The sequence below is a fragment of the Heterodontus francisci genome, chromosome 47 (genome assembly GCF_036365525.1).
Source record: "Heterodontus francisci isolate sHetFra1 chromosome 47, sHetFra1.hap1, whole genome shotgun sequence".
Taxonomy (NCBI): domain Eukaryota; kingdom Metazoa; phylum Chordata; class Chondrichthyes; order Heterodontiformes; family Heterodontidae; genus Heterodontus; species Heterodontus francisci.
In genome coordinates this window covers 5,565,085-5,583,110 of record NC_090417.1, presented here as the reverse complement: position 1 = coordinate 5,583,110, position 18,026 = coordinate 5,565,085, and the positions used below count along the sequence as shown (strand labels likewise).

Genomic DNA, 18,026 nt, shown 5'->3' with positions numbered 1-18,026 from the left:
CTGATCCGGCCCGACCCGTCCCGAACCCTGCACATGTCGTCGGCTCCCGTCGAGTTTGGGTCAGGTAGCAGGCCTTTATTTGAGTAGCATAGGAATGAAATACTATGGCATGTCACTCATTTTAGCAATTGCACTTGGAGTGATGCATGGGAATTTAAAGGAATGTCCTTTTGCTGGTCACTTCAAAAGGTAGGTACAAGTCAATGAAGGGTGGGAGATAAAGTCCAGTTTTTTTCTAGCTTTAAAAGTTTTAACTACATTTCACAATTCCCATGTTGAGTTTGTCTGTGTAGCCACTCTGCTCCTCCCTCATTCACCTTGGAGTATCGGCAAGGGCTACAACCCAGATTATTTTCCTTCAGCACTGTACCTGCACTTGTGACCCTGACCCCTGCATGTGTCTATCTCCTTCCCTGCTTGTCTCCTTTCCCCATGTCTACTCATCCCTTTATTTTCCATCAGATCCGAAGCCTGATCACTGACTTTTCCACAGTCATCTCGATCCTTGTTTTCTGTGGAATCGATGCTGTTGTTGGACTGGATACACCCAAACTGCATGTCCCCAGTGAAATCAAGGTTTGAATAGAACTTGGCTATTTACTATCTATAGTTATTTTCCTGTTGCTGTGCATAGTTTAGAAGGCATCCTCCCAACTGTTTTTGAAGCTGAAATGCACTCTAGGTTACACAGTACCATATTGAATAGGGTACCACACTGAATAAATCATTGGGCTTGTTGACTTCCATTCATTTCCGAGTCATGAGGGCCAAATCATGAAACCTTCAATTCTTCACTAAGGTAACTTCTCTTCTCCCATATGGCTTACTGTTCAGCTTAGTCATTTGAATCCTCCATCAGAAAAGCATTGGCTTTTTCATATACCATACATAGCCCATGGATCTCCTGTCTGGCACAGAGGTGGGAGTGGGGGTGGAGCAGGATGGCCAATCTGGATAGGTTTGGGCTTGGCACAAATTTTTGCATGCTCTGCTCTGCCAGAAAAGCCGTGGAGCTGACACCAGCTAAGCAGCTTGTCGCAGAGTATAGAGACCTGAAATGGCAGCCAAACATACTGCACTCCTCAGGAGCTTCATTTAACCAGGAAAGAACACATTTTTGTTTTTCCAACAGTGGCAGTTCTAGGTTCCAATCAAGTCCCTGTTCACATCAGTAACTGCTTCACCTCAGCCTGACCACTTGCTCATCCAGTGGAACGATGCAAAGTGAGAGGGGGCAAATAATAGTGTCTTTCAGTTAGTTCACTGAGTGAACATGGGTCAACTTTCTCGTTCAGTTCCTTATGTTCACATAACAGCCAACAATCTTGATGCACTCAAGAATTTTTTCTCCCTAACATTTATCTCAAGATTATTTTTTGGCACACTAAACATCATCGTTACTCGAGCCTGGTGCAACAGGGGAAGATTTGATGTGAGTCACATTATTTGAGATGAAGTGCAACGTCTTTCCTCTAACCAATGTTGAAAATACTTATTTTAATTCTGCCTCTTTCTTTTTTCATTGATTCTTATTCTCTTCTTATGTGATACCTCTGTCTGAATGTTTTTGCCATCTGTTCTGTGGGTCTATCTTAGCTCCGGAAACTTATCAGTGACTTTTCTATCTTCACGTCTATTCTGATTTTTGTTGGGATTGATATGCTTTTTGGACTGAACACACCAAAACTTCAAGTGCCTACTGAGCTGAAGGTAAATCCCAAGGGTTTTTTTTCAGTTACAAGATGATAAATCAAATAATTAGGAAATGGTTTGAGTGGTGTACTGGCTTATGGAACTGTCCTTTCATGTCCAGGCCCTAGTTTAAATCAAGCCTTCAATGGTGAGATGGATGTGCACTTTGTGCTGATTATAATGATTCCACATCTATTGAATTAGTCTTGATCCATAGGCATCGAACTGGAGTGGAAAACTGCTCATATTTCAACACAATTTCATTGACTTTAAGGATGCCAGATACCAAGAATAGTAATTGGATGCTAGCAACAGTAGCTATTTAGTAGAGATTGGATTTTATACAAATAAATGCATCTTTCTTCTGCATCTAACCTCAAGCCATATTTGAGAATGGGAAAGTTGGATGTTCAAGCTGGATGTTATCAAGTGATTGTGTTCCATTTCCTAATAATGACTTTTGGCATCTTAAGTGCTCAAAGGTTAAATGTTTAAACAAAAGCAATTTAGTTTCGAAACCATTTCAACCTCCACATCTACTATATGAAGTTTGTCATTTTTCAAACTTAAAAGAGGGTATGTTATGCTGTCCAGATGTTGTGTGGAGAATTCTTTTATTCTTTTCAGCACAATACATTTTCGAGAGAGGAAATCATTGTGTGCCTTTTACATGATTTTTGTTGAGGTAGCATACTGAAGGTTCAAGACCTGTGGTGACCATTAGCAAGGTTAGAAAGAATAGGAGAAAACAAGATCAAGTAAAGTAAGAATTAGGTGACACAAAACGTGCATTTCAAAAGCCTGAATACTGTGAAGTAAAAGGAAACTCGGAAGCTAAGGTGTTCAACAAATTTAAGGATCTGGGAAAAATTGGGTTTGAATAGGAGACTGCACCAAGTCTTCATTTTAACACCTGTTGAAGTACAGATAAATTACCAAGCTAACTGTTCAAGTTATATTGGGAAACTCTCTGACTGGTCAATTCTTCACTTCCATTCAAGGACACGCTGAACAAACTGGGTTCAGAATTGTTAGTTTATGTTCCAAACATACAAAAATGACAGACAGGAAAGGCCATTATTCCTGTGATGCCTGGAGTATTCTTACTTAAACACTCACCTCTGCCCCACCCACCCCTACCTAAGCAGCCACGTAATCTCCTGGGAGAGGCAAAAAAAAAAACTGGGGGAAAGCCCAGGAACAAAAAGGCAGTCGAAACTAGAATGAAGGCCGACAGAGACATTTAGGACAGAATTTTTGATTCCATATGGAGGCATATTCGCCCTGCATGTTAGTTTGCTGGCACCATCCCACCCCTGGGATCGGGGCAGAAGGACGACTCGCCTGCACGCGACAGGTAGCCAATTAAAGTAAGTAAATGGCCTATTAAGGTCACTTACCAGAGGCCGAATGGAATTTTCCTGCCGGCCTGCGATCCCCTCGCGACGTCGAGAACAGGCCAGCTGTCTCTTGCGGCCTTCCGGCAGCAGACTGGAGCCAGCACTCCAGACAGACTTTGAAGTCCTCCCTGCCTGTCTGGCCACAGGCCTCACAATGCAGGGGCTCCCCCTCCATGATGGTGGCCTGGCAGCTGTGGCCACTTTTTAATTGAAAAGTTTTAAAATTTGCTGAGGAGATGCCTCAAGATGGAGGCGCCCTCTCTCTCTTAGCTGAGACAGCAGGCTGCAGCTCCTTCCATGCTGGAGGGCCTGCCCGCCATCCATAATTAGACTGCAAGCACATCCTCTGACCACTAACTGGCCATTTGAGGGAAAATGGTTGCCGGGTGACTGTTCTTCACACAGTGTGGGGTCGGCACCCCCATTTAATGCTGATGTTGGGAACCCGACTCAAAACCGAAAATCCTGCTCTTGGAATGTGAACCTGGAAGGTGATCTCAAAAAGCAGTTACTCATTTCGAACACATATTGACGTAGTTCTATACATGAAGTGACTGTGCAACAGCTATTAATTTGACTCCTCAGCTGATGTTGTAATTGTGACAAGAAAAATCCCTAGGCCCCCTGGATAGATTGGGTTAAGATTAATGGTTGCTTCTCTGACAATCTACAGTGTGGAACAGACACACTGGGAAAAATACAATTCAGTTGCTTGCATCCTTGCAATAAGCTCTTCTGAAATGTATATAATTTTCAGATGGCTTGGAAAAAAATGCAAGGATGAAAATAGCAAAGTACTTCATAGGAATTGCACTTAATAGTCACAAATAGTGTGGGTTAAATTAATGCTCGACAATGGTCTTGTTTTCAGGTTAGGATACTTCAGTTAGGGCAGATTGAGGTGATGGTGGTTAACAATTTCAAGTAGATCGAATTGCAGGAAGCTCTCATATACCAAAACCTAAAGGTTTCAACTTCACACTATAATAATAGGAGGTTGGAAGGGAAGGGGAGGAGGGTGTCCAATTGTCTGAAGAACTGTGCTTATGGAGCTCTGAAGGACTGTAATATAATGAGTAAGGTGCATTTTTCCTGTGAATTACTAGAAATAGCAGCAGTCAGCAGCCATACCAAGGACATTGGAGAGGAATGAACCATAAGCATGCCTTTCAGACAAACTGGGTCCCTTTCACCTGCATTTCTGGGAGGGGTTATTATCCAATCATTATCTAGCAATTTCCACTAATAGCGTACATGCAGTTTGGTGAAGATAAAACAACTTGCTGCATCCCCACCTCCATCACACTCCAATAGCTTCCTGATGTTCATCTCAAAGCTCTGGGAGTCCACCAGCACTGTTGGAACCAGAGCCCGATATGGGCAAAAAATTCTGTGGCCCCTCCAAAAAATTCAGACTTCAGAATGTTCCAAAATAACCTCAGTAATTCAATAGGCTTTCAACTGTCTTATTGTATTGTACTATCTCAAGAACTTCAGGCAAAGCTAAATGTTGTAAAATGTTACAATTCATGATCACGGCTGAAAAACATACACATTAACTGAAGAGCCACCTTTTTCAAACCTTTCCCTTCAGCCGACCCGTTCAGATCGAGGGTGGTTTGTTATTCCTTTTGGTAAAAACCCATGGTGGATCTATCTTGCCAGTGCTTTACCTGCTCTACTAGTCACCATCCTGATCTTCATGGACCAACAAATCACAGGCGTAATTGTCAACAGGAAGGAGCACAAACTAAAGGTAGGTGACAGATTGCTAAATGCGAAACAGGATACTTACAAAGGCTTTGGGTCCATAGCAACAGATGGTTAAGGATAAGGAGTGCAACTATCTGAAACCTCAATAACATTCCTGCAGGAAGCAGAAAGGTTTACTGTGTTGCAATGGGACTAAGTTAACTTGTGGGCAATTCAGGGTTTTCAATCAATATTTTTGACTAACCTGGTAAATACGTTGTTTTTGAAGTTCATCTCTTCAGTCTTTCGCCTTTCATCAATTTAGGAATTTTGATAACCAGTCCTTCATGATGTTTATCTCTGATCTGGCTGACATAGATCCCTTGATGGGGCTGTCCCAGCTCAGAAGGGCATATCAGCTACTTTTGTCCGTTCCCCTGCCCACTCCTCACTCCCCCACCATTCTCCACTGCTAAAACTGCCTCTCGAACTTCAGACCTGTTCAAGTTTGGATCTGGGACTACCCCCAACTCCTTTTTCTTTACCCACCACCCTCTGTATATTTATTTCAGTCTTCACTCCACCCATCCTTAAAGCCCACCCACTTTCTTCTCCTTTATTGAATATTCAGGGTCCAGTCACAAGCTACCTTCATCCTTCTGGCCTCTTCAGGCCTCTAGCCTTGGGCCACAAGGCCCCTTGATATCCACCAGAACTTGCTTTGACCATCTGTTGTCAGTCCCGGTGCCGATCACGTCAAACCCTCACCTCCATCCGTGACATCACAGAGAAACAAGGTTTTAGTTTCTTAAACCTACAACCATAGTGTGCAAGTGGTCAGGAGAACCTGCAATTTTGTGCTTTGGAAAAGGTTATGTGCTTGTGATCCAGGACTGACGCAACACAATAATTGTCTTTTGTTCAAAAAAATACTTAAATGAAAAATTCCTGACTTGAATACTCACACACTCCTGAATTATTTTTACACCTTCTCACCTTTTTAACTCATGAATAGAAAGGTGGCTTGATGCACCTTTTGCAGCAGATAAATGGCTGAATATTTAGTGCAGCTGTTTGGAACAGGAAAGGTGGCGTGGGGGGGATGGAGAATCCTGTTGGAAGCATCCGCCCAGAAATCTGGCACCATGACGTCAGTTCCAGGTTTAGTAAGCAGTGGGAAAACACCAAAGCGGAATCACTGACCCAACGCGACAGGAATGTATTTAAATTGTTGAGCACTTACTTTTAATACAAGAGTGCACCAAGAGTAGCTCGGTAGCACCACTACTGACTGAGCCCTAAAGGACATAGCTGCTAGACTGGGTATGCGGCAGGTGGTGAGGGACCAACATACTTGACCTCGTCCTCACCAATCTGCCTGCCGCAGATGCTTCTGTCCATGACAGTATTGGTAGGAGTGACCACCGAACAGTCCTTGTGGAGACGAAGTTCCGCCTTAACATTGAGGATACCCTCCATCGTGTTGTGTGGCACTCCCACCGTGCTAAATGGGATAGATTTTAAACAGATCTAGCAATGCAAAACTGGGCATCCATGAGGCTCTGTGGGCCATCAGCAGCAGCGGAATTGTACTCAACCACAATCTGTAACCTCTTGGCCCTGCATATCCTCCACTCTACCATTACCATCAAGCCAGGAGCTTGGTTCAATCAAGAATGCAGTAGGGCATGCCAGGAGCAGCACCAGGCATACCTCAAAATGAGTTGTCAAAACCTGGTGAAGCTACAACACAGGACTATCTGCGTGCCAAACTGCGTAAGCAGCATGCGATAGACAGATCCCAACAGATCAGATCTAAGCTCCGCAGTCCTGCCACATCCAGCCGTGAATGGTGGTAGACAATTAGACAACTAACTGGAGGAGGTGGCTCCACAAATATCCCCATCCTCAATGATGGGGGAGCCCAGCACATCACTGCGAAAGATAAGGCAGAAGCATTTTCAACAATCTTCAGCCAGAAGTGCTGAGTTGATGATCCATCTTGGCCTCCTCCTGAAGTCCCCAGCATCACAGATGCCAGACTTCAGCCGTGTGATATCAAGAAACGACTGAAGGCACTGGATACTGCAAAGGCCATGGGCCCAGACAATATTCCGGCAACAGTACAAAGACCTGTGCTCCAGAACTTGCCGTGCCCCTAGCCAAGCTTTACAGGATAGCAACAACACTGGCATCTACCCTGCAATGTGGAAAATTGCCCAGGTATTTCCTGTACACAAAAAGCAGGACAAGTCCAACCTGGCCAATTACCGCCCCATCAGTCTACTCTCAATCATCAGTAAAGTGATGGAAGGTGTCATCAACAGTGCCATCAAGCGGCAGCAGTGTGTACCATCTACAAGATGCACTGCAGCAATGCACCAAGTCTCCTTAGACAGCACCTTCCAAACCCGCGACCTCTACCAACTAGAAGGACAAGGGCAGCAAATGCATGGGAACACCACCACCTGCAAGTTCCCCTCCAAGTCACACACCATCCTGACTTGGAACTATATCGCCATTCATTCACTGTCACTGGGTCAAACTCCCTTCCTAACAGCACTGTGGGTGTACCTACCCCAAATGGACTGCAGCGGTTCAAGAAGGCAGCTCACCACCACCTTCTCAAGGGCAATTAGAGATGGGCAAAAAATGCTGGCCTTGCCACTGACGCCCACATCCCCCGAATGAATAAAAAAAATGTTTTCAATTTGCATCTAATTCAATGGGGACTTGGGATTAAGTAGACAGCAGGCATCACTCACATGCCTTTGGATTCCCGACCATTAAAAGCTCATGGCACAAGGCGAGGCTTCAATGCAGCGACAGCTAGGCAGCCATGTCCATCACTGCATAGGGGAAGAGCAGGGTGCAGAGGCCATTGTTGGCTCTGCAAGGAGGATCAGGGTCTCAGGTGCAGCACTCTCCTCAGGTGTCGCGGCTGCTGGAGCTCGGCTCACTGGCCGAGAGGTTATGGAGCCGGTGCCCAGACAAGGAGCCCCTAGCTGTGGAAGTCCACCTTTCCTCTTCCCTTTCAAAACTCAGCAGAACCTCCCTGCTCATCAGAGAATGACCAGGAGCTGGAGAGGACTCCAGGCTCCTGTTCCTTCTCTTACCTTGCCAATGCTTTGTTGAGATCATGGCCGAGGTGATGGTGTGCAGGTCTGTGCACATCTGTGGGATCTGACTCTCCATGAGTTTTGCCAATGGAGGAAGCCATGCGCTGATATGCCTGAGACATGGCAACACTCATGGCATGAATTGACTGCTCCATCATCCACTCATGGCTGGTCATGGCCTCTGGTATCTCTGCCAGATGTTGCCTTACCTCTCTCTGCGACTCCAGCATGCCCTGTGCTGTCAACACCAGAGGCTCGTCATCATCCTTGGGCTCAGCATGAGCCTGGCCAACCACAGCCCTCCAACTGTCAGTGGCCTCAGCCATCTGCTTGGCACACGTGCAGCGCTCTCACCAGTTTGTGGCCTTGTATCTAATGCCAATCGGAGACCCACTGAGGTGAGAGTATCTACGCTGGTGGAAGATGCAGGAGAGTCATGGTACGGTGCATCCTCTGAGTGTTCCCCCTTCCTCCTCAGAGGTGGACGGCTGTCCCTATTCTGGTTGAGTCTCCTGTGGACGCTGACCTACATGAGAGAACATAAATATGTGTGGGTTAGACTGTGCAGATCTCATCATTATATACATACATGATGTGGATTTCCAGAAGTGAACTGCAGGTCAATGGAAGCCAATCCTCACTCTCAGGGGAGTTAATGGGGGTGAGCTGTGAAAGAAGGCGGCCTGTGGCTGAGATGCAGCCATGCGTCTTGTCAAGATGAAGCGATGCCTAACTCCCTCTGCCATCGCCATTGTAGTGTCTCCCTCCCCATGTCCTGCTTCCTCCTGTGCAGCCACTTGCAATCACGAAAAAGGAGAGAGGTGTGGAGTACTCACTTTGACAGAACACAGGAGGTCGTTGACCTCTTGCAGCACTGTACCCAGTTCTGGGGAGTGACCCCACAGCTGCTGACCTCCTCAGCAATCTCCATCCAGGCTTGCTTGGTCAGGCCATGGCTAGGGATGAGAACTGCCCTCCTTTCCCTTGCAGCCTGGAGCTGAATCTCGAGGGAGGCATCGCTAAACTGTGGGCCCACCCTGTGTCTTGCCTCTGTCATTCTGCGGAGTTTGCCTTGGCGTGGGGGGCCCAGAGTCACTGCAACACGGGGCTCAGTTTTGATAAGCTAGCAGCAAATGAGTACAAGGAATCAATGCAAGCAGGACTGACAGGGCTTTAAATATAGTGCCAGCACCTGCTCTGAATTTATCTGACACCGTATTCAGTGTCTCACATCCTGCCCCCGTGCGTGATTGGACGGACCCTGCGCCTCCATTACGCAAAATGGCCTTTGCCATGTGATCGTGGTGGGGTGGCCGCCCACGTGACGACTGGGAGCGGCACCTATTTCTAGTCCTGCCGCTGGGAACAGCGGCAGGCTCATTAGATTCAGCCCGTTGGGTGCAATTCTCCAAAAATTCAGTGTGGGATGTGCACAATTCTCTCCCTTCACATCATGATTGGTAAAGATGATAGTTCTCACATCAACAAGTTTCATGTGAAATATTGGATCCCAAGCAGGTTCTAGCCAAGCAATTTTCGAAATGATATGGGGCATCAAATATGAGTGTGAAAGGTCTGTTATTTTCATAAAGTAATATTTACCAAGTCAGCACATGTTTCAGTTTAAGTCTTGAATGAAAATTGTGCAGAACCAGTGTAACATTTAGGTGAACTAAACTATTTCTCTATCTGTGCTGCAGAAAGGAGCTGGTTACCACCTAGATCTGTTCTGGGTTGGTCTTCTACTGGCAATTTGTTCTTTTATGGGCCTTCCATGGTACGTAGCAGCAACTGTTATTTCCATTGCTCACATTGATGGTTTAAAAATGGAAACAGAAACGAGTGCACCAGGAGAGCAACCACAGTTCCTTGGGGTCAGGTACGTGAGCACAGAGCTACTGTCTTCATTTCTCTTTTGTTTTACTTGCATGGTAAGATGATCCCAAATTTGGACAGGTCAGAGGCTGATTTCCATCGAAGCTTCCTAGTCATGTCTCGTAACTGTAAAATACCGACCAATCTGCAAACATTCCTTTCCAATAAACTCACATGACTGGCAAATTCCTTCAAGCTAAGGGGGCTCTGCAGTCAGTTACCAAAATCAATTGATAACCAGCATAGTTATTGCATAGTCAAGGTTTTCTATTGATTTTTTTGCAAAGGATTTTCATTTAAAGGGCCCTGTTTAGAATCCCATGAATATAATCTTTATGCAGCGTGAGCAGTTGGGAAGTTGCACAAGAGACTTTGGCAAAGGCCTCCATTCAACATATCCACTTTACATTGTGATGATGAACAGACAGATAGAAAAGGTTCTGTCGTTAGCTCTTTTGACAACTAACCACTCACAAAAGACAGATAAAAGCCAAGTCTAACCCAAGTCCAATTTTATAGAAGTGCGTGAAACAGGATCCCCTGAACTTTACGCTTTTTATTTCTAGGACTTCATCCATGAAAATCCCCAAGAGGAAGAGAGAACTTGATGTTAAGTGCCTGCTATTGGCTGTTCTCACCGACACACTTTCCTTTGCAGTCAATGCTGCACGGAAAACCATTTCATGGCAGTAGTCCCCTTACATTGTTATAGTCCCATTCATTACTATTGCAAATTACTTGTTTCTTTCCCCATTCCGAGGAGGGCCCTTCTTCAGAGGTCCCACCGACCTGCTTTGTGGTTCCAGCCTTTTCTGTTTTAGTTTCCGATTTCCAGCTTTTGCAGTTTTCTGCCTTTTGTGCAAGTTTGGTTACAGTACTATATTAGTAACTCTGTGTCATTTTCTTAACTTCTTAAAGAATATACAGAAGTTAATAAACCCTGACCAAATAATTTTACCTTGTCATGTGAGTTTAATCCACATATTAGTGTAGCAATTTGCTAATTTCAGCATTCTGAGATGAAAGGTGAATGTGGTGAGTATCCTACACATTCTCTAGTGAATGATAGACTATAATTAGGGGTGAATGATTAAACTTGGACAGGCTCACCCCGGCATAATGGAGAATAAGGATGAAGATTTTACTGAATAAGGGACAGATTGATTATGGCAACTGTCATCTAGCTGTGAACTGGAGTAATGATGTTGGGCAAAAGCCTAAACTCTAACATTCATTGTTCAGCTAAATAGACTAAGTATGGGACTATACAAGATGCAGAGGTACCAGTAACTTCTGTTAGTTGACTTTGTCAGCTTTGACAGTTCGAATTAGCAGTCTCTCTTTAGCAAAATGCTATGGAATACTTGGACAATTAGCATCCTAAGAACTATTTTCCTTGATGTCAACATTCCCTGTAACAACCTTCCAACATGTAGCTTGTGGTTCTTTTCGAGTCTAATAACAAGCGACTTGATTGGCTGTCTTCTTACCAGAAAACCTATGTCCAGGGTAGGTGCAGAATGAAGCCACCAGGCAGGTTTGGTGAAGGGAGTAACAACATTCACTTGTCCACCCCATCCATACAAATGATTCCATTTATCTTTATTCATTGGTTGCTGTAGCAGGAGATTCATGTTGAGAAAAAAAAAGATTGCCTTTTAAATAAAATACAACACAGATAAAGAAATAGAAGGTAGTCTTTTCAGATTTATTGTACATTCTATAGCACCTAAATGTTTATTTTCCTTTTCCAGGGAGCAAAGGCTCACTGGCGTTGTTGTGTTCATTCTGACAGGAGTCTCTGTGTTTTTGGCTCCAATTCTGAAGGTAAGCTTTACCAGACTGATTAGTAATAAAGCTGAGCTGTTCCAGAAGGCACTTTTTCATAAACTTGCTTTCTTTAATCGCAGAGGAGTCAGTACCTTTTTTAAAATGGAGCCAAGGGTTGCCATAGTATTATTCATTGTTATCCAAGCAAGAAATGGACTTAGAGATTGGTTCACTTGCTTCTGTTCCATCTTTGAATTAATTGCTGTATTGACTAGCTGATGTTCTCATTAACAAGATCTGAGACTCAATGAAAGGAACTGCATCTTGCCACCTTTAGCATGAGACATTAAACCGAGGACCCATCTGCCCTTTCAGATGGATATAAAAAAATCCCATGGCACTTATCGACGCAGAGCAGGCGAGTTCCCCCCAATGTCCTGGCCAATTTTTATCCCTCAACTAACACTACTTACCTTACTGTTTGTGGTGCATTGTTCTGCACAAATTGGCTACCGGGTTTACTACATTACAACAGTGACTGCATTTCAAAAATAGTCATTGGTGTAAACTGTTTTGGGACATCCTGAGGTTACGAAAGGCATATTCATGCAAGTTCTTTTGTTTGTTATCACTCATTGAAAGTAGATGTTGGCATAGTTGTATACTATACCAGTGGAGAATTAGGTAGCCGCAGATTGGGAATGGGAGTGTTAAGGATTTAATTGCATAATCTCTCAGTTTAATCACTTTATTGAGTCGTAAACTATTTAAGCAGCAGAATGTACTTCTATCTAATAGTAATGACTTCTTTTATTCATTCCCAGTACATACCAATGGCAGTGCTATATGGAATCTTCCTTTATATGGGTGTGGCCTCTTTAAATGGTATTCAGGTTGGTGTGCTTTTAAATTAAATTAAGTCTTCTCTTTCATTTGCATTTGAACAAGCAGCAGAAGCATTAAACTATCAGTCACGTTACCACCACTGGAAAAATGGTTAAGGAGAAACATGCTCAAGGTTTTTCATTACCAATTGACATCCTCTGATGTTACTCATGGAGAAACAAATTCTCTGCTTCATTCTATGCTTCTCTCCCACCCTCTGTTCTTTCATTCCTGGTTTCTGTCCATTTATCTTTCATTCTGTCTTCTTATTTTCCTCTCTACTATGTTTCTCATACACTACCATTTTTCCATCTCATTTTCTCTCTATGTAACCTTATGTAACATTTATGTATGCCTCTCCCTCTCACTTATGACATGTCTCATCTCCCACTGCTATTGCACTTAGGCTCCTCTGACTGATATATCATAACATAAATACCAACAACAAAGCGCACACCTGTTCATAGATCCTCCAATCTAGAAACCAGAACCAGTCCAAAATTCGTGTTGTATTTGGATAAGTGAACTTACTTGGGTCAGATCTTCACACAGACAATCATGTCCTTAACCCCAGATGGACCCTAACACATACCCAGGATGAACGGTTTCCCTGGAGTACAACTTGCACTGCTGCAGATCATCAGTCAGCAGTTATCCAATTTCTGGCTGCACATTATTCCTGCTTAAACCTTTTAATATAATGTGCACAGAGGGAGGTCTGACATTACTTTATAGTCATGACACGAAATGTTAGGATATTGTTAAGCCAATCAAACAAACTATTTTTAAATGAAAAATCTGAAGTGGGTTCACCTTTATTATGATTTCAAACTTTGGTCTTCATTAAAAATTTGATTCTGCAGTTTTGGGATCGGTGCAAACTATTCCTGATGCCCTCCAAACACCAGCCAGATTACACCTATCTTCGCCATGTGCCACTCCGCCGAGTGCACTTATTCACCATGGTGCAAGTCATCTGTTTGGCTGTTCTCTGGATCTTGAAGTCCACTGTAGCAGCAATCATTTTTCCTATCATGGTAAGAGGTTGTCAGTATTTTACAACTTTTTACCAGGGTTCCATAGGTAAGATTTAAATTGCAACAGCAATATGCACTTTTATAAAGCACCTTAAACATCGTAAAATATCCCAAAACACGTCACTGAAGCCTAATCAGACAGCAATTGACAGCGAGCCAAACGAGGAGGCATTCGGAAAGTCACCAAAAGCTTGGTTGTTGAGGTGGGTTTCAAGGAGCACCTCAGAAGGGGTGGGAGGTAGAGAAATGGAGGGGCTTGGGGAGGGAATTCCTGAACTTGATGTCTAGTCAGCTGAAGGCACAGCCATCAACGTGGGGTGAAGGGCCTCGGGAATGAGATCAGAATTGGAGGAACATAGAGTTCTCATGGGCTGGAGGAGGTTACAGAGCTAGGGATAGGCAAGGCCATGGAGGGCTTTGAACACAAGGATGAGAATGTTAAATTTGAGATGTTAATTAGAAAGCAAAAACATTCCAAAATTAGAATCACACTTTGAGAAACCACCTTATTTTGGTCAGAGGTGCAGACAGACAGTCATGTCTTTAACCAATGATGGACTCCAAAAATAGCCAGAACAATGCCATCCAGGAACTGTTCGAGAAGTCCAGTCACATGAAAGTAAAACTCATATCTTCAGAGGGAGGTTTAACACTGACCACAGATCCAGTCCAGATTTCATGTTGTTTCCAAACACAGTAATGTAGGAATGGTCTCAATATTTAGATTATGAGGCCATGAGGCACTCATTGAAATCAGAGAATGGTGCCATTTCAGGGCTTGCAGCTGACAGTAGCTTCTGAGCATGGACATGAGAAATGGAATTTTAGATAAATGGCAAAAGAACAAGCATGGGGATGAGCAAACCTTTTTTCTTATTTGACAGCAAGTCGTTATGATCTGGAATGTACTGCCTGATAAGGTAGTGGAAGCAGCTTCAATAGGAACTTTCAAAAAAAAGACTTGGATATACACTTGAAAAGGAAAAAAAAACCCTGCAGGGCTATGGGAAAAGGGCAGGGGAGTGGAACTAACTGGAAAGCTCTTTGAAAGAGCTGGCATAGGCACGATAGGCCAAATGGCCACCTTCTGTGCCGTATGATTGCTTCGAATCCTCATCACCTCAGTGTGTTGCCATGTGCAACATTATTCACCTTCAGTATATTTTTACTGTCCATGTTGCTGCACAACAGTTAACAATACTTGGAAAAGTAATCCATTGGTTGTGATGAAGCATTGGGATATCCCAAGGGCATGATAAGGTGCCGCATAAACTCGGATAGTTGCGTTATAACACATGCTCTGTTCAACAAATAATTTGATTCTTCCTCTCAATCTTAAACGGGTGTGAACTTTTCCCTTTGCTGTGAGATTGAGAGGAAGAGTTTTTATTTTGATGTTTTGGATTGATTCTACAATTTGACATGCAATTTGCTTCTTTCTATTTATCGTGGACATCCTTGCTCAGAATGTCTGCCAGAATCTTGTTCTAATTTTCACAGGTGAAGAGGGACTGGGAACATGTGTTTACAGTTAAGAAAAATTAAGCAGCAGTGAGACAGGATCTCACTACAGCAAGGATTCAAAGTCTTCTGCAGAGGCTGACTGGTGGCACAGGATATTAATAAACCCAAGTGCTGTGCCACTAAATGGCCAGAGCCAAGTATGTATTTTCAAGTCACTTGAATGCACTTAGGTCAGGGTTGGGAAAAGAAAGGAGATTTTCAGAGCCAACTTCAGGTACCAGTAAAACCCACAGCTGAAGGCTCCATTCAAGAATGTGGCTACAATACTCTTGTGGGTCATCCTGAATAGTCTCTTTCCGTCTTTGTATGTCACACTCCACCATCACACTTCCACAAGCTTTTCAACTTTGCTTCTCGGAATTCAAACACTTAACACCAAAGTGGGAAAATTTACTGGCAAAAGCTTCTGTCTGGCAAAAGTTAATTCTTTGCAAATACTGTGATTGTCAAAGAATTGCATTCCATGTTAATTTACTTGTGCGATTTCTAACAGTTTTGCACAAATGTTCACCTGCAAAGTCTTGTACTTATTTCCATCAACATGCTAGATCCTTGCACTCATTCTTGTGCGGAAGTTCTTGGACCTAGTTTTCTCCCAGCATGACCTTGCTTGGTTAGATGACATCTTACCTGAAAAAGACAAAAAGGAAGACGACAAGAAGAAAAAAAAGACCAAAGACCAAGACAGAGACAGTGTCGATGAGGTAAGCAATGCAATTGCAATGAAATACTCACCATTTCTCCATTTGATTTGCTCTCTGCTCTTAATGTAGATGCACGATCAGAAACAAGCAATTAGCACTTTGTCAGTAAACCACACAATTACCGTACTGCCACTAACATGACCATTTCATCCAAAGGTAACAGCACCAGAAATTTTCTGGGTGAGGTTTCCAATCTTCCTCAGGCTGATCAGATTGAAATTGCATCTCTGTGAGGCTAGACAACACCCCAAGTAGCATGCCTACACCATAAAACCCAACCAGCACACTCAATGCACAACTACATAAGGGATGATTATGTGAGCCATTGTTTCCACTAAGGAGTGACATTCACAGGGAGCACTGTAGCTCACCGACTTAGATAGGCACCAATGCTTTGGTATCTTGCACGTGCTTGTTGAAACAGTTGTGCTGAACCAATTGTCAATGAAAGAACAACCGTGGACACAACATCAAGGTTCAGGCCCTGCCTTTGCTGCTGCTGATGTATCCACCATCAAGTTGAAGATCTGAATGCATCATCATTCTATGTTTTGGAAACACAACATTAATTGTTCAGTGTAAATCAGGTGGAGCACATTTGCAGTCAACATTTGTTAAAATAAAATTAAACGTGAAAATGTTCCCAAAAATTAGCAGTGCTTATAGTTCCCCAATATTAAATCTGAAATATAAACAAGAAATGCTGGAACCACTCAGCAGTTCTGGCAGCATCTGTGGAAAGAGAAGCAGAGTTAACGTTTCGGGTCAGTGACCCTTCTTCGGAACTTCGGAAATTAGACCCAGGGTTGATCTGAAAGGAGGAACCCAGATCCCTAAATTAAACTGCAGTGCGTAATTATTCCCGGGAATCTGTTAGTTTTTATGTAAACCGTGTAATAATTGAAGCTTCTGAGGGTGGAAAATCTCTTCATGCAAGATAGTGGCTCGGTCAATGCAGCATGACTTGTATTAAAGTGCACTCTGCTGGTCACACAACAGCACTACATCAAAAGCTAAGTACAAGTTAATGACTCGTTTGTAACATTACTCTGTCTCTCACTTAAAACTGAAGTATTATAAAGAAACTATTGATGCATTTTCCCTCCCCTACAGATCAATAATTTGTATTTATGTAGCAACTTTAACATAGTTAGATATCCAAGGTACTTCACAAGAGCAGAACCAGATAGGAATTGACACCAAGCCAAAGAAGATATTAGGACAGGTGACCAAAAGCTCGGACAAAGAAATAGATTTTAAGGAGCATCTCAAAGCTGGAGAAGTGAGGGGGAGTGGTTTAAAAAATTTTGAAACAGGTCTATGGTCACTGACAGCTCTCCACCATCTCACCCAAGTCATTGTTTTTGATTGTTCAGTCTTGGTGCTGGGTATGAGCAGGTTATTTTCCATGAGCACTTCAGAGCTAATACTCATCTTGTCCTCATGTAACATGGACACACATGAATTCCTCAGCACAATCACTGGATAACTGAGAGTGCAAATCTCAGGTGGCGTTTCCCCTCTGCTCACCAAGGAGAGAGGTGAACTCATGTAACCCTCTACCACAAAGCCTGGGATCTTCCTGATCTGGACAAGGAGAGCCCACTGATTTCACTAAAATTTATCATCTATTTGCACAACCATCTGTAAAAACTGATTGTGAAAAGTGTCACAAGTGAGGTCGTTCAGAACTTTACCTTACTCAGAAGTAAAGAAAATGAACTAACTGTTCCCAGCCAGTGAAGGGATTCCAAGTGGTGACCTGAAACCTACTTCTGGATCATCTTACAACATGGCCTTTATTTGAAAATTGTTCCCAGCCATGAGAAGCTCTCAGTTGAGGAACAAAACAGAAACAACAGGAAAAATTGCAGAGCGATATGAAAAGAGCAGGGGAATAGCACTAACTGGATAGATCTTTGAAAGATCCGGTGCAGACTCGATGAGTCAAGTGGCCTCCTGCGATTCTGTACTACTCTACGATTCTATGAAACTGGGGCTCTGTTCATTGCACTGAAAAGGAAGACTTTCATTTATTTAGTGCCATTCACAACTTCAGGGCTTCCCAAAGTGCTTGACAACCAATCAAGTAGTTTTGAAGTGTAATCATTGTTGTAGTAGGAAACGTGCAGACACAAGGTTCTCAAATAGTCATGTGATAATGACCAGGACTAGTACTGGCCAGGAAACTGGGGAGAACTCCCCTGTTCGTCTTCAAGTTGTGCCATGGGATCTTTTATGGCCACCTGAGAGAGCAGACAGGGCCTTGGTTTCATATCTCATCCGAAAGACATCTCCGATTAGTGCAGCACTCTCTCAGTACTGTAC

The 18,026-nt window shown here is 43.4% G+C and overlaps 1 protein-coding gene and 1 long non-coding RNA gene across 2 annotated transcripts in view; one reads left to right on the top strand and one right to left on the bottom strand.

The window, feature by feature from the left end:
• The window catches only part of LOC137357123 (electrogenic sodium bicarbonate cotransporter 4-like), a 69,956-nt gene that overhangs the window by 48,366 nt on the left and 3,564 nt on the right, over positions 1-18,026 (top strand). Inside the window, exons 15-21 of the mRNA XM_068023174.1 lie at positions 463-576; positions 4,687-4,848; positions 9,604-9,782; positions 11,533-11,605; positions 12,373-12,441; positions 13,297-13,470; positions 15,543-15,698. Coding sequence (XP_067879275.1) covers positions 463-576; positions 4,687-4,848; positions 9,604-9,782; positions 11,533-11,605; positions 12,373-12,441; positions 13,297-13,470; positions 15,543-15,698 — 927 coding nt within the window. The remainder of the gene's footprint in view (positions 1-462; positions 577-4,686; positions 4,849-9,603; positions 9,783-11,532; positions 11,606-12,372; positions 12,442-13,296; positions 13,471-15,542; positions 15,699-18,026) is intronic.
• On the bottom strand, positions 11,287-15,656 carry LOC137357124 (uncharacterized). Its single transcript, XR_010971143.1, has 3 exons — positions 15,506-15,656; positions 13,247-13,462; positions 11,287-11,394 (listed from the first exon to the last, which is right to left on the bottom strand). It is a non-coding gene; the product is annotated as an uncharacterized lncRNA (long non-coding RNA).